Source organism: Ursus arctos, unplaced genomic scaffold (assembly GCF_023065955.2).
Source record: "Ursus arctos isolate Adak ecotype North America unplaced genomic scaffold, UrsArc2.0 scaffold_13, whole genome shotgun sequence".
NCBI classification, from domain to species: Eukaryota; Metazoa; Chordata; class Mammalia; order Carnivora; family Ursidae; genus Ursus; species Ursus arctos.
In genome coordinates, this window is record NW_026622797.1 from 33,213,237 (window position 1) to 33,236,256 (window position 23,020).

At 34.9% G+C, this 23,020-nt stretch overlaps 1 protein-coding gene across 2 annotated transcripts in view; it reads right to left on the reverse strand.

Moving 5' to 3' along the window:
- The window catches only part of LAMA2 (laminin subunit alpha 2), a 603,226-nt gene that overhangs the window by 198,606 nt on the left and 381,600 nt on the right, over nt 1-23,020 (reverse strand). For both annotated transcript variants that reach the window (XM_057311058.1, XM_057311057.1), the window contains exons 22-29: nt 20,241-20,421; nt 17,074-17,210; nt 6,552-6,788; nt 5,167-5,310; nt 4,285-4,464; nt 3,988-4,176; nt 3,774-3,907; nt 108-225 (exon numbers count right to left, since the gene is read on the reverse strand). In XM_057311058.1, coding sequence (XP_057167041.1) covers nt 108-225; nt 3,774-3,907; nt 3,988-4,176; nt 4,285-4,464; nt 5,167-5,310; nt 6,552-6,788; nt 17,074-17,210; nt 20,241-20,421 — 1,320 coding nt within the window. The remainder of the gene's footprint in view (nt 1-107; nt 226-3,773; nt 3,908-3,987; nt 4,177-4,284; nt 4,465-5,166; nt 5,311-6,551; nt 6,789-17,073; nt 17,211-20,240; nt 20,422-23,020) is intronic.

Sequence of the window (23,020 nt, forward strand, 5' to 3'; positions counted from 1 at the left end):
TAAAGGATATGCATGAACAAGGAAAACTGCAGCCAAGATAGTTGTGGAAGTATTTCCATTTGGCTGGTGAAGTGAGTTGAGCTTAAGGTTAGGGGTAACCAGCTTACCTCACAGGACAAACCAGCATAGCCTGGGGGACAATCACATCTTTCTATCAAGCGAGCTGGAGGAGTCAGTGCTGTTAGGCGTCCTTGTTCGGCTACCTCCATCGAGATCTCAGAAATCCTGCAAACAGCGCATGTATTTAGATTATCACGCCAGTAAATTAAGCTCACATAGTAAACACCCAATCCTACAAAGAGTCTTCTCGGGTTTTTGTCAATAACCTCAAGCTTGTCCTGTTGTTTTCAAGCTGCCTAAATTCCAGGGGCTCAGATGCCACATCATATCCCTGCATCTTTGCTTCCTCAAAGGCTGAGATTACACATTAGCAAAATCTTCACATAAATCATAAGGAGTTTAGTAAATTAGATGTCCGATGTCCTGTTGAGAAGTTATTATAAAGATTTTTTTCCCCACATTTTAAAATGTGAGTGGCTTCAGGTAGACATGGCCAATTAATTAGACATTTATATTCCTTCAAACAGACAAACCAAGGTCATTCCCCATTAGAATATCTCCGTAGTCACAAGTGAAATTGCTTTTAATTTACAACTAGCCGGATTTCTTCCTCTTGAGTGTCAGAATGTCCTTTCAAGAACTTTAGAAAACCATCTAGAAAACAACAATGGAACATAATCCAGTAATATTGATCTTACTGGATAAAGGATAAAGAACCTTTCAAATTAGTGATTTTGTTAATTTTATTAAGTAAATCCTTCAACTAACTTAGCTCACCCTTCCTATTGGTAGAAAGGTCCTTATAATTGAAAAAACTATATATATTCCTAGCAAAAATGTTGATACCTTTTACATTCATTTGAAATTATGCATTAAAAAATATATGCGGCCCATAAACTCAGACTATTTCATGATTGACTAACTGGTAACATGAAATGTTCTGCAAATAAACTTTTAAATGAGAAAATGAATAGTTTTGCTTCACTAAAAGTCACCTCCAATAGTTTAAGGAGCTTGAATCATAAACTTTGTAACAAGCATAGGTACGTTTTATTGACACTGAATTATGAATGCACACCTTGACGTTGCTAGATTGTAATCTTCACTCGGAAGATCAGCCAGCCTTTATGAAACACATGTTCAATTAAATTTCCGATTTCACTCTCCCCTCCTTATAGTACACAGAGCAGTTTGACCTATAAACAAACCACTCCCCTCCTGCAAGAAAGACTCCACTTTTATATTCCCTTGGATTGTGTGTGGGAGTCAGAGGGTAACGAGCTTTGTTCACGAGTCTTCTCTGTTGGCATCGGGGGGTATTTTATAACATGAGGGGTTACTAGCATCATCTTCCGTTCTCTCCCACATGCACGCACACAACAGGTTGGTGAATATTTAAAAAACTGAGTAAAACTTGAATTGTGTGTCAACAACAGATATTTCTGCAATGCACCTGGTTTTTCTCAGACGATGAAAGAGCAACTTTTGCTTGAATCAGGGATTTGGTCAAACTCAAGCTTCTATTTAAGTGAAGACTGAAATGCAAAGTTGTTATATCCTTCCAATGAATGTGAGAGAAGACAAAAGCGAAGAAAAAAAGGCAATGTCAGCATTGACATTATATACAAAGTCTCAAACTACATGTAAAACTCTCAAACCCTCTGCTTCTGAGACTGTTTTAAATCTGTAACTGAACAAAGATGCAGGGTTATGTTCTATCTTTGACAGAAGATTCAAATGTATCTTTCACTGTTGTCGTGATTCCACTGTATTAGAAAATTAAGTGCTGATCCATTGCTTTATTTATTCTTATTGTTGATAGACAATGGCTTTAGTTTTTATTGAGCCTAAAACAAGTGATGTATTTATTTATTTATCCTTAAGTCTCACAAAATGATCTCTTGAAGAATTTTATTTAGAGGGGTCTGTGAACAATATGATAAGATAAAGAGATTTAAGGGGGGGGGACAAAATAAAGGTGATCTTTCCCCCATAAAAGGGAATCAGTGTGAGGGAAACAAAGAAAGTATAATGAAAAATGCATGACATCATTGTTTCTATCAGTTCTACGAACAAAATGTTCTGTGCTACCAGACTCTCACTGTAGCATGGAAGAATTTGCAAAATAATTATTCATTTCCACACCCACAAAGTTACCTGCTATCTTCCATGACATACAAATATTGCCTTGGCTTCTGCCACCTGATTTACACTTGATATTTTAAAATAATTAATGATATTGCTGGCAGTATATTTTTGGTACATGACTTTTTAAAAATTATTTCACATAAAATAACTTTAGAGGTGAGAAATGTAAAAAGAACACCAAAGGGATACAGATTTGAAAGTGAATTTTGATCCTTGACTTATTCTTTTACTCAAAGTCCCGACTAATGGTCCAATCAGAAGAACAATATGGATCTTTTGCAACAAAGAAAAAAAAACTTCTCCTATGTTTAGTATAGTTTAAACATCTGAAATACGGGATTTATATATTCATTGGTTTGCCAATAAAAGAATTCATAATTTTTTTGTTTTGTTTTTCTAAATGGATCTACTATTTTTTTCTATAAGACTTGTTTTCAAACATCTATTGATTCCTATTCTTACAGGAAATAACAGAGAAATTGACATGCCAGAGAAATTGAGACTATGTGTACGAACTCAACTTTCTGCCTCCATGGCAGGAAACTTAAATACATGTGTGCAATTCCTCATTTTATCTCATTGGGTAAATTGCCCCTTCCACAGTAGGACGTGATCATTGTGCTCAGGTTGAAATCTCCTGGCTTCTCCATTATTTATTTTCTCTTTGTCCTATCATTTTTAATGTATATCTTGCTACAAACTCCTTTCCCTCAGGGCTTGTAAACATGTTTACTTCTCACTCAGATTAAACAATCATCCTTTGATCTTTGACACTATCTCATTCCTCCCTTTTACATTTATGTTCATGGAAAACAATAGTCTACGCCTATCTGTTAGGGCCACTGTGCCCTATTCATAGCTCAAAACTTTGAGATTTGCGCCAGGATTCTACAAAAATTGGTGTTATGAATGGCACCAGTGTGATACTAGGTGACAGTCTCAAAAGCCTCATTTTAATTGGCCTCCTTGGGTTATACGAAACTATACCTCCTTCCTTGTAGTATTCTCATCCTTTGGCTTCCATGACACCACATTTACTATTACTATTCTTCTGTCCTTCTCTATTCGGTGTGATTGCCAATCTTTTCACATCGTGATTCACAGTGAGAGGGACAATATTGTAGGGCGCACTGGGATGAACACTGAGAATGCCCATGGTTGGAAAAAATGAGACCAACTTGACCCTGACTGACTCCCTCGAAATTTTAAGGGGGTCACTTTCTCAGCAATCTTGTAATCTATTTATAGCACAATAGTTATCTATCTCTACCCTGCAGGGCGACTTCTTCTGAATTTCTGACTGGCATCTAAAACTCACCAGGTCAAAGGTCAATTTTTTTTTTTTTCCCCTCCCCTTAAACTTGCTTCTCATTCTATTTTATTTTGGGGGCGGGGGGGGGGGGGATGGTAGTATCTTCCACCAGGTGACCTGGAAGCCATCCTTGACTTGTTTTCTACCATCACACTTCCAAACCAAACATCTAAATCTTTCTTGTCGGGTGTCTTATCGATCTTACCTATAGACTCTAAAATAAGAATTGAACTTTTACTCTATTATAGTTTACCTGCTTTGTCTCATGATATTTCCATAAGTTGCCTTGATAAGAATATAATGAATATCATATAGAATATCCAAGAAGTCTTCACGGGTCACAGATCTACTGATTCGAGGATTATCACCATAATATTTCCATTCTTTCTGTTAACAGGAAAAGAAACCACTTTGATGAAACTAAATGCAAAACCACTGGCATCCTTGCCCCAAACTAATCAGCTTACCTCTATCATTTCGATTTCATGCCGTGTCAACTGGCCAATTAGAGGAGCAGCCATATGCCTGACGATAATTCTAGCATGCGTAGGGGTACCACCTCGAATGATAACTTGAGGATTGTAGGTAGAGAAACCTGTCTCTTCCCGAGCCTCAAAATAGATTGCGTACTTGAGTTTGCCGCCATAGGCCATCAACTGGCAAAAGAAAATGAGGAGTGGCGAGTCAGATAAAGCCCCATATGGCGTGACTCCAAAAACACATTTTACTTTGTTCTCATAGGACTTTGAAGTTCTTGTCCTTACCTTCTTTCCTTCAAACTGTTCTGGAAGTTTCCAATAAAAAGGTTCCAAACGGAGTTCCTGTCTCACCAGGTCCATGTGTGCAACAATTTCTGGGTGTTGAAACACGATGCCTTTGGTAGTGGTGTGCTGCAGTGCCTCGTCCACCAGAGGCAGGATGGTCTGCTCAGGTTTCAGGGTCACCTGCGAGGGCACCAGCACACCGCGGGGGGCTGAGCACAAGTCTTATGGGCACCCCTTCGAAACGAAGTGCGGGACCGCGTGTCTCTCTGCAGTCCCCTTCTCCCTCTGAGGAGGAGTTCTGACGAGAAATAAAACTAGCGCATCGCGAGACACCAGGGCAGGGGATGGATCTTTCTGCCCTGTGTGCACGGTGAAAACTGCAACATTTGTGAAAATTGGTTTTTTACACTAATAAAAAGTAGAACTTAAAGTGGGAAGAGCTAGAGAAAAATGACAGTAAGAACGAACGCGCTGCCCCCTTAAAAGGCAGCGATTCTCTAAGGCTGGTTGGAGAGAACGTGCAGCCAGTTCTGGTTTTCGTGACTGCCCTGAGCACGTGCCTGCATTCACGCGCCGGCGCCCTCACTCTCCAGAAGACAGCTTCTGCCCATCCCCCAAACACAATGCTTCGGTTACAATGTCTCCCTTTCTCACTGGGCATCTATTTCCTCATCAACAATAAATGAGCTATTTTCAGGTGGAAAAAAAAAAGGCATTTATCCCAACTGTCTAATGTCACATGGCCCCAGTTCTAAAAGTGCACAGGGGAAAAGCTTGCTTAAAAATGTTTCACCATCGCCTCCTACCCCCCAGGGCCTGGCTGAAAGACACAAGCAGAAACTGACATCATACCATTACATGGCTCAGCTGTTCCTTACTCACCCACGTACGGATCAGTCCCTTTGCTTCCGAGCACTGGGTAGTAGCCCCGAAGCAATAGCAGTTGCTGCAGCCAAGTGGGTTCTTGGCGTCAAGTCCAAATGTGCCCGGCCGGCACCTATCACAGTGGACACCTTCTACATTCGCCTGAAGGAAGAGGAGAGTTCCTCGGGGTCGGTAATGAGGTTATAAAAGAAATACACTTGAGAATGAGTAATACTTCTTAATTAACCAAAAAGGAACACTGAGGATTAGACTCACGTCTGAAATGGCATATGTAGTTAATTTCATTGTTAGAATTTCAGAAGTCTAAAAAAGGCTTTATTTATACAGAAAGACATTGCAGAGGCTATTGTATACTGGTTTTACAATCTAAGCTGCACATTTCCTAATATCCACTGTGAACAATATGAAAGAGTCATGAGACTTTCAAAGGCAAAATAGAAACATTGATTCCCAGACAGTGGTGTGATATAAAGTAGTAAAAAAAAAAAAAAAAGGCAGGGTGTTAAAATATAGGTTTATACAATTATCATTCTGTGGCATATACATCCACATCAAATACATATTAAACACAGTGTATAATCATAATATGTAATAATGCAGCATTCGACTTTGTGTTTTGTCTGGGGACTTCAATGGCAAAATCTGCCATTTTCTAAATTCAGAAGACTATTTTAATAATCACTCCCTGGATTTCATTTTCCTATGTCCTCTGTCCCTCTTTGCATAGACTTTTTTCTTGAAAAGATACCTCTGACATGGTCTTAACCGCATTTATCCTGGGATTGATTTTTCAGAAATATCTAAGGGGGGAAAAATCCCTCTTATCCTTTTTAATTGCCTGTTTTTCTACATCATTTAACAATATTAATGAGAGCTGAATTTTGCACGTAGTCACTGTTTGTTATGTCAGTGTTTATACGTGATGAAATTTTGCTGAACTTCCACAGCAGTAAATATATTTTTCAGTGTACAGTGATTGTGGATTAATTTGAAGAGAAATGGTTTTTTAGAAGCCCTATTATCTAGCTGTGATTTTTCTCTGATGATGCTTAAGAAAACTGTCATTTTTTTTTCCTTCCCAAATTATTCCTGTTTAAGCAAAGCAAATATGTAAAGAAAAATTTAACTTCACCATTAAAAGTATATTATCTCTATCAACTGGAAACAAAGTTGGATTTTGGTTGAAAGTAAGTTCTTAAAGAGCAGTGCTTCTCTGTATGCCAATAAGCATATACGTATAAAAACTGTGTCTGATAATGAATTTTTGTCTATTTGTTTAACATAATGGAGCATGAATAATGACCACTGAATGAAGTTAAAAGTGAGCAACGGAAAGAGAACCCAGGGAAGGTGTTCCTTTAGTATATTTCAGCAGCACATACCTTACAGGTGCACTGCCCAGTCTGATCAATACAGGAGCACTTTTTAGTCTCTGAGTCACAGGTCCTGTCCTCAGTCCCGGGAAGGAAGCACTCGCAGGGACTGCAGTGAGGGTAGTTCCAGTGACCTCGGTTGCACTCTGTACATTTTGTACCAGAGAATTTGGGGTGACAGCTGCATTGGCCCGTGTTTATATTACATTGGAAATCCAAGGATCCCACTGTGCTGCAGTTACAAGCCTACGGAGGAGATAAAAACAGCAACCATTAACACCATTTCACGGGAAATAGCTTAAAATTTTAATTCAAATGTTTCTATGCTTCCATTAAACACATATTCATCATGTGTCTATTATATGCTTTGTACTGTTCTAGTTTAGTCGCTTGGGAAACATCAATGAACATAACATTAAAATTGCTTCCTGCATTTACTAAAATAGATGAGTGTCCAGAAACCATAATCCTATTGAATAAGAAAGAAAACGTGTGTTTTTTCTTTTTGTAGCAAGGAGAAGGTAGGTATGGGTTTTCCTCAACCACTTTTTGTTTCAAAGACTGAACTTTAGACAGGGTCATTTTACCTTATCATCTCATTTTTACAGAATTTAAGCTGTAAAGAGACTTATCTAACAGTCTAAGAGAGGGAGACAAGTGAGTATATATACAACAGGATGAAATAAGAATTATATAATAGGGGAAGTGCAGAAGTCTCTGAGAACACACAGAGAACCCCAAACCAGATTTGGGGAAGCCAAGAGAACTCAGGAAAGTGACATCTAGCTAGGTTGTTGTTTTCTGGCATTTCGTTTTGCAGACAAGCCTGATTTGAAGTGCTTTCCTGGTAATGTATTTCTTCCTCCTCGGCATGCATATAGGATTGTTCTCTTCATTTATGTAACTCAAAATTTTGCTAGAATTTTTAAAAGTTTGAGTCTTTTTTATTAATTTATTAGACTCTGATGAGTTCTTTCAGTTTGAGAACAACAGTATTTTTTTATTTAAATTTATTTTTGGTTTTTACTTCTGTCCTAATTTACCCATCTGCTTCTTCAGGATCACCTACAATTCTTAAAGTACACCGCTTTTGTCTGTCTGCCCAACCTGTGATATCCTAATGTTCTCTGCAGCCGTTTTCCTATTTGCCTCTCAGATTTGTTGACCATTTTATAGTGCCCATTTTACACACTGAAAATTCCATTGTATGTATATGCCACCAATGCATTTTTAATTACACGATTGCATTTTTTAGCTGATTTTCAATAATTTATTTGATCTCAGTTTTAATTTGTGCTCATTTGTATGTCTTTTCGTCTTGTATTCTTTTAAGTCTTTCTGCTCTTGATTTACAGAGCTCCTAGCTCATAGTAATTTAATGAAAATGCCAAGCAAGTTTCTAAAATTCCATTTAGGATCTTGGAATAAATTATTTTCAGAGATCAGCAGTGGCAATGATCAACACTGGCTCGGAGCTCTAAATTCCCTCTTCCTTGTCCTGCTTTATGATACCATGGTTGGACCCTGTAGACATTTCTCTGTGATTAGGTAGCAGAACGTTAGGCTTAGTCAACAGTGGGCCCTGGAGAGACCCAATAAGGCCACAGTGGTGAGAAGACACTTCTGTCCTGGGTTCTGGTTCTTCATTACTATTGTCACTGTTAACTCTTTTACTATAGTATGAGAGCCCAGCAGCCCAGAAAGAATCTCAGTTGTGCCCTCAGGCCACTCTCTCCCCACAGGCAGCTTTCTGAGTAGCTTTGGTCGGCACACATGCTCTGACCATGACAAGCAGCTTCAGTATGCTCACATCCTGCAACAATGGTGGACAACATCTATAGACAAGCACTTGCCCACAAACTCTGTTCACCCTCACTCAGCCTAGCAAAAGCAACTATTCTTTTGCACCTGTTACTTTAGGTCCCCCTACATCCTTCCTTTATGCTTTTTTAGTAACTACCTTTAACCAGTTAACAATTCTTTATATGCTACTTTCCCTGTTTAAATAACAGTTATGGTTTCTGCCACCCAAGTGAGTCCCAACTTGGTACCCACGTGGGTACCATCTTTCTTTGTGTCTGAGTTTTCCACCATGCAATGTTTGTATGTCATCAATGACCTGAGTCTTTCTGGTACTGTTTTATTATCATTCTCAGATCTATACCTGTAGAGCTCTATAGCAGAATTATATGCATTACAACTTGCCAAATTCCCAAATCCAAGTCTGGCAGGATATCCCTTTGCATTTCTCAAGCGTTCATTGCTCAGCTTAATTCTTATATCCACTACTCCCGGGGATGTTCCTGCCTCTGCTCTTGCCAACAGTAGTTTACTCACGAGACTACTCTTTCTAGGACGTGATGTACCATCACCAGTTTCCATCTATCATCTCTTTCCTGCCCAAATGTTTGGTGAACTATCTTCCCAGATTCTGATATTAAAATAATCACCAGCCTTATTATTTTTGCTGTCTTTATGAATAAGTATTTTTCTGTCTTCAATGCTATCCAGTAAAAAAAAAAAAATGCTACTATAAGTTATTTTTAAGCCCAAAGATCCATAATGTGATTATTTATTATGTTATATAGACATAGTTTCCTAAGCATAGAATAACCCACTGCTGTCATCCCACTTAACTCATCCTTATAGAACATCAGATGTAGAAGAGATTTCAAAATAAGGATAATTAGGGGAGCCTGGGTGGCTCAGTCAGTTAAGTATCTGACTCTTGATTTTGGCTCAGGTCATGAACTCAGAGGTGGTGGGATAGAGCCCCATGTCAGGCTTTGTGCTTAGCACAGTCTGCTTGTCCCTTTCCCTCTCCCTGCTCTCTCTTTTTCTAAAATAAATAAATAAAATCTTAAAAAATAAGAATTAATTCTTTCACTTAAGTGATTTTTTTCTTGATTCACTTACATAAAGTGTGCCATAATCAGAAACAGAAAATTATGATGTTAGGGAAACTATAGCCATGTGATATATTTTAAAATGTCTCATGAGACATTCTTATCCTTGAACTAAAATATGAAGTGTCTGCTACCCAATTTATTATATAGTACCAAAGCACTAATTCTTAAAGACTAGATGACAGTCCAAGTAGACATTGGTGCCTTTCCAAATCAGGAAGTTTATTCAGGAAGTTATAGTGGAGAATAAAAGGGACCATTAACCATATGTTTAGATAGCACTATAGCCAAAATCAAACTTAAATCATAATTAGATGTAATGTTTGTTTAGCAATAGAGGATTTATGCACTATTCCCCTGCTAGTGAAAGATGGCAGGCTTTGTATTCTACTTCAGTGAAAGCTCAAATGATGTGTGCACTCACACTTCAGCACAGAGAAATTATCCATGACACACAGACAAGGAAGCTATAAATCTCAAATCACTGTTCATTTAGATTATAATCATCCCAATTTTTTCAATAGAATACATGCTCATAAATATTTGTGAGGACTCTATGAATTCTTTTGTAATCATTCATAATGAAGAAGTGTGTAACTATTCAGAAATTCAGATTTTTAACAGTGGTTCAAAGTAATCAAAAATTTTCAATCAACTTCAATCAACATAATGTTAATTCAATGACCAGTAAAATAATGGTATCAAACATAGAACTACTTTTTTTTTTTTAAAGGAAACTTGGTCTATATTCCATTTAGATTTATATCCAGGTTAGACATCAGCTTTAATCTCAGGAGATTATTAGAGTTTGGCCACATCACAGGATTTTGTGGATAGAATGGAACCCTCTTAAGTTTCCTTGGAGTTTATTCATGAGTCCCAGGGATGGGGTAGTGCTTGGATTCAAAGTTGAAAATGCAAAAAGTCCAACATAGAAATTGATAGCACTGTTCATACTCACAAAGAGCTTTGGAACTCTTGAGAAGTTTTTGTTTTGTTTCCAAAAATGTACTTCAAACTTAATAGTGTCATTGGCACTAGAAAGATGAGTGTCCTTTCTAGTTTTTATTAGAAACTAGACTAATGACTAATGACTAACATATGACTAATTGAAGTCATATATCTGAACTTCTTTGAACAATCACCAATACTCTTGTTTTCTTCTAGGTTATGTATTCTGGACCCATGTATTCCGATGCTCTATCATATATGTAAAGATGATTAGAGCCTGCATGTGTGCAGAAAAAATGGTTTACATCTCTATTTGGTACTACCACGGAGTCATACAGGCCACATTTGGTCATCGTGTTCTAATATTCCTCAACCCAATGTGATTGACTAGAATGACTCTCATTAACATCAAAATGCCCTTATTTATTGCTCTTAATGGACACCGGTCAATCCTAATCCTATTTGACCTCTGTGTTGCATTTGATAACTAAAGAATATTCTTTCTTTTTAAACAGTCTTTTAGTTTTTAAAGCACTTACATGGTTTATCTTCACTCTTTTAAGCTGTTAAACTACAAAACCAAAAACTAAAAAATGAAAACTAAGAAACAACTATTTTCAAACAGTGGATGCCAGGAAGCACAGGACTGTGATTTCTGAGAAAAGGAAAGCAAATGAGGCAGGGCATGAAGGAAATTTCTGGGCTGCAACCCAAAAAGGGGGAACCCAAATAAAGCCAGCACTACAGCTGGATTGAGAAACATAGAGTTTGGAGAAGCTGAGATAGAATTTATGGGGCCAATAGGATATATGTCTAAAAATGAGAAAGTCACACACAGAGAGTATTCCAGAGATCTGCAGAAGGGTCCCCTTGAATTTTTGGCTGAGTACTGATCTATGTATGCATGGGGTAACATTTCTATGTGGCTGAAAGGGAAAAATAAATTGGAAAGCCATAGGCTGAAAAAATTCCTAGAGCTCACAGAAAGCTTGAAATAATTCATATTCCCAACAGCCCAAGTAGAAAGACACAGTAATGCACTAGGTTCTGTTCTCAATGCACTTAGCCCCTTAGTAGTAGAGCTAAATGACCCCTAGATTAAAGCCTGCTCTAGACCCTCCCTAAAATAAAACAAAACTAAACTAAAAACTTAAAAGCAAGGCTTAAAAAGATCCAAGTGATCAGTGAGTAACTAACCTATTTGCCAAGATAAAGTTCAATACTCTTTAAAGGAATACAATGAAAGCCAATATGCAACAATGGAAAATGTACATCTGGCATCTAAATAAAATTATCAGGCATGGAGAGAAGCAACAAACTATGATTCATAACCAGGAAAAATCAGCCATTAGGAATAGTATTGAAATAAAAGAAATGGTGGAATTAGCAGACAATCATATTGCAAAAGCTGATATTTATAAATATTATATATATTCTAGAGAATAAATGGAAATGTGACTATAATGAGGAGAGAAATGAAAGATATAAAAATATCCAACTGGATATTTTATAGATGAAAAATTTGAAATGAAAAAAATATAACCAACTAGATTAAAAACAGATTAGACAGCGCAGGAAAAAAAAATATCAGTAGGTTTGGACACTTAACAATAGAAACTATCAAAAGTGAAGAATACAGAAAAACAAGAATGCAAGAATGAACAGAATCTTAGTCAGCTGTGGAAAATTACCAAGCGGACCAACATACACAAAATGAGCTCCAGAAGGAGACATGGGGGTAAAGAAAAGAGAAGTATTTGAAGAGGTAGTGGCTAGAAATTTTCCAATTTAATAAAAACTGTGATCCCACAGATCCAACAGGTCCAACTCACTACATGAGAAATAAACAAGAAAATCACAAAAGACAGCATAATCAAATTGCTGAAAACCAGGATTTAAGATTTTATACCTAGAAAAAATATCTTTGAAAGATGAAGGAAAAATAGTTTTTGAACGTACAAAATTGAAAGAATCATTGTCAGCAGGCCTGAAATACTAGAAATAATAATAGTAGTAATTAACAATGTAGCTAATGGAAAAAGACACACAATATGAAACAGAAATTTGGCTGTACACAAAGGAATGAACAGCACGAGAATTGATACATGTGTGTAAAAACAGAAAAGCAGCATCTTTGCCTTTTAAAAAGATAATTGACTATTTAAATCAAAATCATAAGATTATATTGTAGGATATATAATATATAGAAGTAAAATGTATGACAACAATAACGAAGGACAAGAAAGGGAGTAACATAAAGGATAAAAAGGGGAATTAGAGGTTTACTCTTGTCAGGTTTCTATGCTAAAGTGTGTACTATTATTTTAAGATACGTTTTGAAAAGGTAAGATGTACATCCCTAGACAAAGACAAAAAACATAAAATAGGTATAGTTAATAAGTCAAATGTGAAGATAAAATATAATTATAAAAATTACTGAATCCAAAATAAGATAGAAAAGAAGAAAAAAGTAGGCAAGAGCAGATAGGGCAAAGCAAGCAGCAAAATGCAGACTTAACCCAACCATACTGATAATTACATTAAATGGAAATGTGTTAAATAATCCAATTAAGATCAGAGGAACAACAGAGATTTAAATATATTCTAACTAAAAGAAACATACTAAATTTTAAAAAAGAGATGGAGTTAATGATAGTGTGGAAAAATGTAAACCAGACAAATACCAATCAAAAGAAAGATGGAACAATGGGTATATAATTATCAGAAAAAAATACTCTTCAGAAGAAGAAACATTACCCAAGATAAAGAGGGACATCTCATATTAATAAAGGCATCAACTTTTCACAAACACATAATAATTCTAAATGCATATACACCTAGTATTATCACTCCAAAATACATGAATCAAAACCTGAGAGAACTAAAAGAAAAAAAATTGATAAATCATAAGTATAAACACTCTGTTATTGATAGAATGTGTACACACAAAAATCATTAAGGATAACTGACTTTTATAGAAGATTTCATCCAATTATACCAGAATACACATTGTTTGCTAGTACATTAATCAAAATGGCCACAATTCTGAGACATAAAACAAATCTCTATAAATTCCAAAGAAATGAATAATACAAAGTATGTTGTATGTATTACAATACAGATATAACAGAAAGATACAACATACTTCTAAATAATCAACAAATCACAAATAAATAATAAAATAAATAAGATTTTAACAAAGAAAATTTAAACAGCATATCAAAATGTGTGGTATGCAACTAAATTAGTGCCTGGGAGGAAATTTATAACATGAAGTGTTTATATTAGTAAAGAAGAGAAATCTCAAGTCAATGATCTTTCATCTTAAGAAACTTGGAACATAAGAGAAAATTAAACTCAAAGTAAACAGAAGGAATTGCTATTTTGTACAGTTATCAAATTTATTGGTTAAAGTTGCTCGTATTATTTTCATATTATTCTTTTAACATATGCAGGATCCTCTTTATTCCTGATTTTGGTTATTGCTTTCTTCTCTCTTTATTTTCTTGATCAATCTTCTTAGAGTATTACCAGCTTTATTAATAATTTCAAAGAATCATTTTTTGGCCTCATTGTCTTTTTTCTAAAGTATTTTTGTTGTCATTGATTTTCATTGATTATGCAAACTCTTTCAGAAACTACGAGAAAGGAATACTTCCCAATCTATTTCATGAGGCTAGCAGCACCCCAATAACAAAACTAGACAATAAAACTACCAAAAAAAACCCCTAAACTATGAACCAATATTCCTTATGAACAGAGACACAGAGGTTATTAACAAAATGGTAGCAAACACAATCTAAAATAATTTAAAGTGGATAATCCCTCACGATCAAGCAGGATTTATCTGAGGATTGACAAGTCGGCTCAACATTTGAAAATCAATTAATATGATTTATCATACTAACAGCTGAAAAAGAAAAATCATATGATCATCTCAACAGATGTAGAAGATGCATTTGACAAAATTGGACATATATCCTTGATAAAAGTACTTAAGACTAGGAACATGAGGAACATCCTCAAACTGATAAAGAGCGTCTGTAAATAAAATACAGCTAACAACATTCTGAACTGTAAAAGACTGAATGCCTTCTACTTAACATAAGGAATAAGGAAAGGATATTTGTTCCCAGCACTGCAAGCATTTTACTGTAATAGGTCAAGAAAATGAAATAAAAGTTACATGGGTGGGAAAGGAAAGAAGTAAAACTCAATTTGCAGATGGAATGATTGTCTACATAGAAAATCCTAATGAATTTACCAAAAAATAACTAGAATAAGCTTAGCACGGATGCAGTATAGAAAGTTAATATATAAAAATAATTGCATTTTTCTATGCTGGCTACAATGGGAAATTGAAATGAAATAACATTTTGTAAAAAATATGAAACACAATGATAAATTTAACAGAACATGTACAAGATTTGCACACCAAAAACTATAAAACATTGCTGAGAAAAAAATTACAGACAACAAAATTAAAAATCATGTCATATTCATACACTGGAAGATGCAATACTCTTAAAATGTTGATTTTTCCCAAATTGACCTGTAGATTCAGTCATCCCAATCGAATCCCAGAAGGCTTTTAAAAAATAAATTGATAAACTGCTTTAAAAATCTATATGGAAATGCAAGGATCTAATGTACCCCAAAGGTATTGGCAATGAAAAGCAACTGGAGAGTTTACACTACCTGATTTCATACTAGGCTAGAATGCTGCAGTGATCAAGACAGTACCTTGTTAGTACCAGGACGGACACAGATCAACGAAACAGAATAGAGTTAAAAAATGTACGAGGGACATATATGGTTATTTTATTTTGACCAAAGTAATTCATTGGGAAAGAACAATTTTTTCAAAAATGATGTTGGAAAAATTGGATATCCAATAAAAAGTGAACTTCGACCGTTACCTCAAACCATACGGAAAATTAATATTGAAAATGGAATGTGGACCTAAATGTCAAAGCCAAAACTATAAAATTTCTTGAAGAAAGTACAGGAAAGGTATCTTTAGATCTTGACTTAAGTAAATATGTATTCCTTAGAAAATAAAAAGCATGCCATGAAAGGAAAAGATAATAAAAACTAGCCTTTATAAAAATTAGATGACGATACTACAGAGGGAATAAAATACAAGCTGTATAGTGGGAGAAAACAGTTATAGAACACACATATGTTAAAAGACTTGCATTTAGAAGATGTAAAGAACACTTGCAGCACATTACTGAGAAAACTAACAACCCAAAATAGAAAAGATTTGTATCAACACTTCGCACAAGAAGATATATAAATGGCAAACAAATAAAATTATTCCCATTATCACTGGACATTAAAGTAATGCAAATAAATAAATAAACACCCAACTGAATGCTTAAAATCAGTCGGAATCCCAAGTGCTGGGAAGGATGTAGAGTATTCTTGTGACGAGAAATGAAATCATACATCTACACCGATGCTTTTGACTTGTACACTGGTGTTCATAGCAAAATTATTCATAACAGCCCACACTGGAAATGACCCAAATGCCCATTAAATGGTAAATAAATAAACAAGTCAGAGCATGTCAGCTAATGTAAAATTATTAAACACTTAAAAATAACAAACTACTGATATTATGCAACAGTATGGATGACTTACAAAGGCATTATACTAAGTAAAGGAAGCCAGACCAAAAATAATCCCCCAAACAAACACAACCCAAACAACAACAACATGGAATATGGCTTGATTTATATGAATTTGTAGAAATAACATAACTACAGTGATAGAAGGAGAAACCGTAGTTTCCTGGTGCTGATTGAGGGGTGAGGGGAAGTAGACTACAAGGGGGCATAAGGGGCGGTAATACAACTGTAATCACTGGTCAAATCTCGTAAAACACTGACACAAAAATCCTGAACTCATCACCTTTTCCTACCTGAACTTGAGTCTCCTATAATCCCTCTAGCAGTAAATAATACTTTCATCTAATTTCCTGAAAAGCAAAACCCAGGACTTGTTCTTAAGACTTCTCTTTCTTAGCCTCCAAACCTATGAGTTTACCAGGCGATACCAGCAGTAACATAACCTACTCTCTGTCTTCACGGAGGCTCACTGACTGGGGCCACACTCTGTCCTCTCTCACCCATATAACTGCAATTGCTGTTATGTATGTAACGTAACATTAGTAATCTGGTCAAGCCACGTTCTACGGTATGCCCACGGGAAAAATGAGGAGTCTTTCAAGCTAAAGGCTGTTAATATGACTCCACAGAATCCTCTTAACTTCTTCTTGAAAACTGAAACCTAGTCATAATTTGGGGGCAATTACTATAGATTTTTGGCAAATTCCTTTAATTAGTTAGTTCTTAATTTCCTTGTACTTTGCAGATATTTCACTGTGTTTAGGTATGAAGCTGCTGCTGTTTCTGGTTTTATTATAATTTTTCCTCTGTTTTTTTTTTTTTGATAGGCACCATGAATGAAGATACATAAATGTTTACATCATCATATTTCCCACAATTAAAATGTAAGATAGTGATCAGTAACTCCAATCAATCTGCACTGATAGTTCTATCCTGTTTTATAATATAATATTGGCTTTTGATTGCCCCAACTATAAAGCTTTAACAAAATTAAAAAAATTTCTTAAAACATGATCAGATAAGATAAAGCAATTAACTCACCTTACAACCAGTGGTGATGCTGTGGCCCCAGGTATTAGGTGCACATTTGGAACATTTCTCTCCAATGGTGTTGGGAGGGCAAATGCACTGACCAGTCTTTGGATCACAATTATTTCCCAGATGGGAACAGTCACAAGCTTCATAGGTGAAAGGGAAAAAATAGTAAAATAGTAAAAATTTGCCAGAAAATACAGACTTTATATTGGGATTTGTGTTGTTTCATTTTCTATATTATGGTTAAGGATCCTTGAAAGTGAAACTTACCTCGTTCATATTTTAAATCATAGTAAGCAGTTTTTCACAGAGGAGTTGATCAATAAAATTATATTGTATTGCTTTTAATAATTTCAAAAGGTAAAATATTTTTAGTTTTTCAACTAAATTTAAAGAAAGAAAGAAGTGGAATATCAAATTCTATGTTAACTGTATCTAGGTACCATAAAGCTTAAAATTTTGTTTCCATAGTCATTCTAAGTTCATAACTAATTTTTCTATGCTGTATAGATTCATATTTCCTTCCTGTTGATGACTCTGTTTTGTAATAAAAACCAATAAGCTCAATAGGCTTCTTAAATTCAGTGTATTGTGCATAGTTATAATTGCCATACTCCAGGATATTTCAGTTTTGCAAAAATTTAAAACAGCTGAGTTATGTAACAGTGTGTGTGTGTGTGTGTGTGTGTGTGCGCATGTGTGAAGGTATTTTTGAGTTTTTTTTACCACCTGCCTATTCTTTTCAATAGATTTTTCATTTTCTTAGCTATGATTATGAAGAGTACAAATTCTCCAAGGATGCAAAAATAAGATTTGAAAAAAAAAATTATTTCAGAGGTGTTTCAAGGAGCAATGTACACTACTTATTAGCTATAGTTGAATCAGTTAGTAAGTATACTTTAGTGCAGTGTTTCAAACTGAAGTGAAAGCAAAGGGAGAAAAACCACCAGATACTCAGACTCAGACAGAAGACTAATGTTATAAGAAACCTTTTAATTGATTATATGATGATTACATCTTTAAATGAAATACATTTAGAATATTTGATTAAGTTCAATTTTTAAGGGATCACAATTATCACTGCTCACAGCATTCCATACCAGCTGTGAAAAATGTTTAGTATAATACTGGACATAAACACCAAATAAAGGTTAGCTGTTGTTTTGTTATTATTATTGCTGTTGTTAATTTTAAGTCAAAGGATTTATTTTGTATGTGCCATTTATTAAGAAGAAAAATAGTTCACATTATGTTCAAATTTATGTGCTAAAAAATGTCATGGGATGGTTCGAATCGTTACTTGCAAATAGAAATCCTCTAAGCAGTTCTTCAATGGAATCATAAAACTGAGTAGGGAGAAGACTTGAATAATTAGCTAGTTTTTCCCTCCCCAAACAGAATGTTTACCACAATTCAGAATACTAATAAACAGTGATAATAATAATAACAATGATAAACACTTACATGGTGCCTACATGACAGGCAGTACTCTATTTTATAGCCATTAACTCAACTAATTCTTAGGAAAACACAGTGCGATAGATATCATTGTTTTCTTGAGTTAATGGATAAATTTTATAGAGAGACAGCAAGACCCAGTCACTCAGTCAAGGTCACTTAACTAGTTACCCGTGGAGCCACTGAACTGGTCCGAGCTACTTGGTGCTTTGAAGACATACCCTCAACCATAATGCTGTCCTGCCTGTTTGGGGCTGTTTTCTGTCCTGTTTCTCTGGATTTGAATGCTACTGAGTTTGTATTTCTAATATTATCACCATTTCGTAGTTTTAAATAATACTCTTTGTCTTACTTATAATTTCTGGTAGTGAATATATTTGAATGCACAGTATCATTTTATTAATTCACATTAACTGAACATGTTAGTAAGAGTTGGATTTAAAGAGCAGTAAACTTTAGGGACGTCTGAGTAGTTCAGTTGGCTGGGCGTCCAACTCTTGATTTCATCTGGGGTCTTGGTCTCAGAGTCCTGGGATTGAGCCCTGCCTCAGGCTCCGTGCTTGGCTCAGAGGTTGCTTGAGATTCTTTCCCCCCTCTATTTTCCTTCCCCGCTGCCCCTCCTCCTGCTCACGCTCTCTCTCTATCTCTCAAATAAATAAATAAAACTTAAAAAAAGAACAATATATTTTAAAATGCAGCATAATTTAAATATATATAGATATTAGAGATTACATACAGATTCTTAGAAGATCCACAATTACAAATTTCAGAATAATATAATGGCTAATCTTTATGATACAAAGTGTATATTGCAAGTGGTTGAGAATATCTAAAGGTATTGTTCTTTACAACAATTTGAAATATTACTCCTGACATTTCTTACATAAATTTGCTACAATAGTCAATAATAGTGTTTTAAAATCTTACCGCATATTTATTATGGTATCATCACTGTTGAATCAGTGAGTTTAGTAAGCAAAGGTGATAATCTAGTGAATGTTGGAATAAGGGTCAATTCCAAATTAGTGGCATATAAATCAAGGCTAATGTTCGATCTTCACTTTCATCTGTAGTATGCTAATTCCTATTTTCTTAATTCATGATTTGTGGGAAAAACATAAGGACACTGCTTGTGGGAAATCATGGTTAGAAACCTTCCTGCATTTCCCCAAGAACTAGCGAATCTGTTTCTTTCTTGCAACATCATAGCTTTCAAGGCACATGAAAGTAGATGAAAACATTTTTTTTTTTTTGTACCTGAAAACGGTATTAACTTCTCTGATCCTTGTACCAATTTTGCAATAGGAAAAGGGAAAGTTGAACTGTATTAACTTGAGAGTGAAGTTTAAACTAAGAGAACACTGGCAAAAGAAAAACTGAGCATTTGACTTTCAGGCTACAGTTGCTGTTGAGTGAGTAACTGGTGGTCATAGACAGGAAGGGACACAGCAGAATTGAGACCTGCTGATGGATTTTTTATTGAGCACTTGCAAGCAGTTATTTATAGGGTAATGTTTCACACTGCAATATATTTCATTTGTTAGTTTATTTAAAATAAATATACAGTACTTATTAAGTTAAATATTTTGGATCATATATTTGTTGTCAAGGTGCCTTTGCTTTCAACTCTGGGAATGCAGAAGAACACACTGCTGCAGTTCCCAAAATGCCAAAACCAGAGAACGAATGTGTGGGGCTTAGTCTTATTTACAGACCTGTGCAGCCTCCTTCTTGGAAGTTGAAATAGCCATGGGCACAGCGGTCACATTTCTTTCCTGACACTCCAGGCTGGCACCAACACTGACCGCTCTCTTCACAGTCGAATGATTTAGACCCAAAGGAATTGCAATTGCAGGGAACACAGCCCCTTCCTGATTGTAGGCCAAAGGTTTCAGGCTAGCATAGAAAAGGAAAGAGAAAAATTAAATCAATTAACTCATTATGAAACAGGATGCACAATACCATAGATGAGGCAGGAAAGAGGAACCTATGGGTTGTCGAGGTTCTTCACTGGTGTTATGACAATGAGGCCGTAATTTCACCTAAAGGATCCTTTTCTACAAGATCCAAAGAGAAGAGTACGATTACTTGAAAATTTTATCAAAGTTAACAGCAGAATTAGGGTATTATCCTTTATGTCTGCTATATTTTCACCAGTCTTTCCCTATAATTTCCAAGATTTTAACGGCAATGTGGAACTAAGCTAGGGGGTCTTATATTTCAATTGAAAAATTTACTTGCTTCATTCCTAATCATCTGAATTGACTAATTTTAGACCTTATGAACTCCTTCTCCTTGTTAAAAATGTTTTCGATATTATTGACCAGAAGCCTACAGTTAAAATAAACATATTTCCTCTAGTATTTGATCTAATTTTTGTCATCGCTCTATAAATACTTCTAATTATCATTCTAGAGCTCACATTATAAATATAACTTACAGGTTTATGCCTACACTGACAAAATAATTGCTTTACAAACATCTAGTTTCTTGGGTTTCATTTTAACAACTAAAATTGATTTGAGAGAACACACATCAAAGCATCCGATTAGGTAGACGAAAGGAAACTTTTATTCTCTGATGAGTTATTCCTAGGCATATCTCTTATCTATGCACAGCAAATAACTTTCTATGATCGGTTTGCATTACTAGCTTTGGCGTGAAATACATGTTATCTGACCTAGAGTGACTATGTTAGAAACTGTGGATGGATTAAAAATTACCTCTACTAGAAAATCAAAAAGTGCATATCCTACTTAAAGTACAACAGGGTTGCATTTTTAAATATGAACTGTGTCACATTATTATGATATTTTAACCTGAAAAATAAGTCTCGGTAATTACTTCTTTGTAAAAAATAATTCCTATTTTGGATTATTAGACTTAATAGTTACTTCCTGGTAAGAATAAATCTTGCTATTTAATGGGAGCCACCCAAAGAGAAACAAATAAGGCTCATTATATGTTTTTGCCATTATTGTTAACAGTATGAAAAACAGTTCAGGAAACAAAATCGCACTGAAAATTAGTCTCTTAAAATGACTATAGCTAAGAAAAGTCTTGGTTTTTAAACATAAAATGGGTTGATTGAGTTTAATAATCATTTAATCCTTGTATTTACTGCTGGCTTTGTTTTTATTTCCAGTTCAAATTCAGATGTCATCATATATTAAAGAAAGTGTGTTTGTGGAATCAGTATATTGTACACCTGAAACTAATATAGCACTGTATGTTAACTCTACTGGTACTAAAATAAAAAAAGAAGAAAGTATCAGTTCTAACAAATGACATAGCACAATTTTGAAGTTAAATTTCTTTATATAAGGAAAGATTAAGACATAGAAGATTTTTATTCGTAAAAAGCAATTAACTGTAAAATTCTAGATACCTGACCCAGAGAAATAATCAGAAATTGGGAAAATAGTTAAAGTATGAGCATGCCCATTACAGTATTATTTATGAGAATAACTACTCAATGTTAGAGATAAAGTTGAATAAATTAAATTATGATACATTCATGTTATTATACAATATGCCATCATTAAAATCCTGTTTTGAAGCAGTTTTAATGATAGGAATACGCTTAGGACACAGCATTATGCAAAATTTCAAAAAGCAGAACACAAAATTATATACACACTATTATTCCAGTCATATACCTATAATGACATACATACCACTCAGACACACACAAATAGAAACATATATACATAGAAAAAAGGCTAAATAATACTACATTAAAATCATTTTTAAAAGTCTGAATCATAAATATATTTGGATTTTTTATGCAAACTATTTTGCATTTATTTCTTAAATTTTCTTGACTTAGAAATCTGAATTGTAAAGAAAATAAGTTCATCTTTATTTCCTAAATTTTTCTTCAGCTGGCATGTCTGTATATCTTTAATGAATATATCTATATAGGATTAAATAGCTTAGTATATAAATCATAGTTATTGAGAAAATTCTGAAGTTCATTATGTAAAAAATATGTAAGAAGAAATATCTTCACCATACTTTTCAAATATTTAATGTAATTTTAAAGTTAAGTTACATCAAAACAAATAGAAACAAACTTCAGCAACAAAATTTTAATAAATTTGATATACAAAAATTTAATTCGGAGACTAGGGAAAAATCTCTGTAGTAAATAAACTCAAAGAGTAGAGAATCCTAGTCAGTGATGAAGATTAATGAGGTAAAAGGAACACGGGAAACAGTCCCTATCCAGTGTCAATGAGAGGTCTGATGATCTCCCGGAAATTATTTTCACTTGGGGTGGTAACGACAATGAGCACTTATATACTAAGCTTGCTGGGTGCTAAGCACTGTTCTGAAGCCCTTCGCAAACATGAATTCATTTAATCCTCCAGACAATCCTGGGAGATAGTTATTACCATCACCTTTCTACAGACTGAGGAAACTGAGGCACAGAAAAGTCAAGTAATTTGCCTAAGGCCACCAGCTAGCCAAGCGCACAATCAGGATTCCTTGT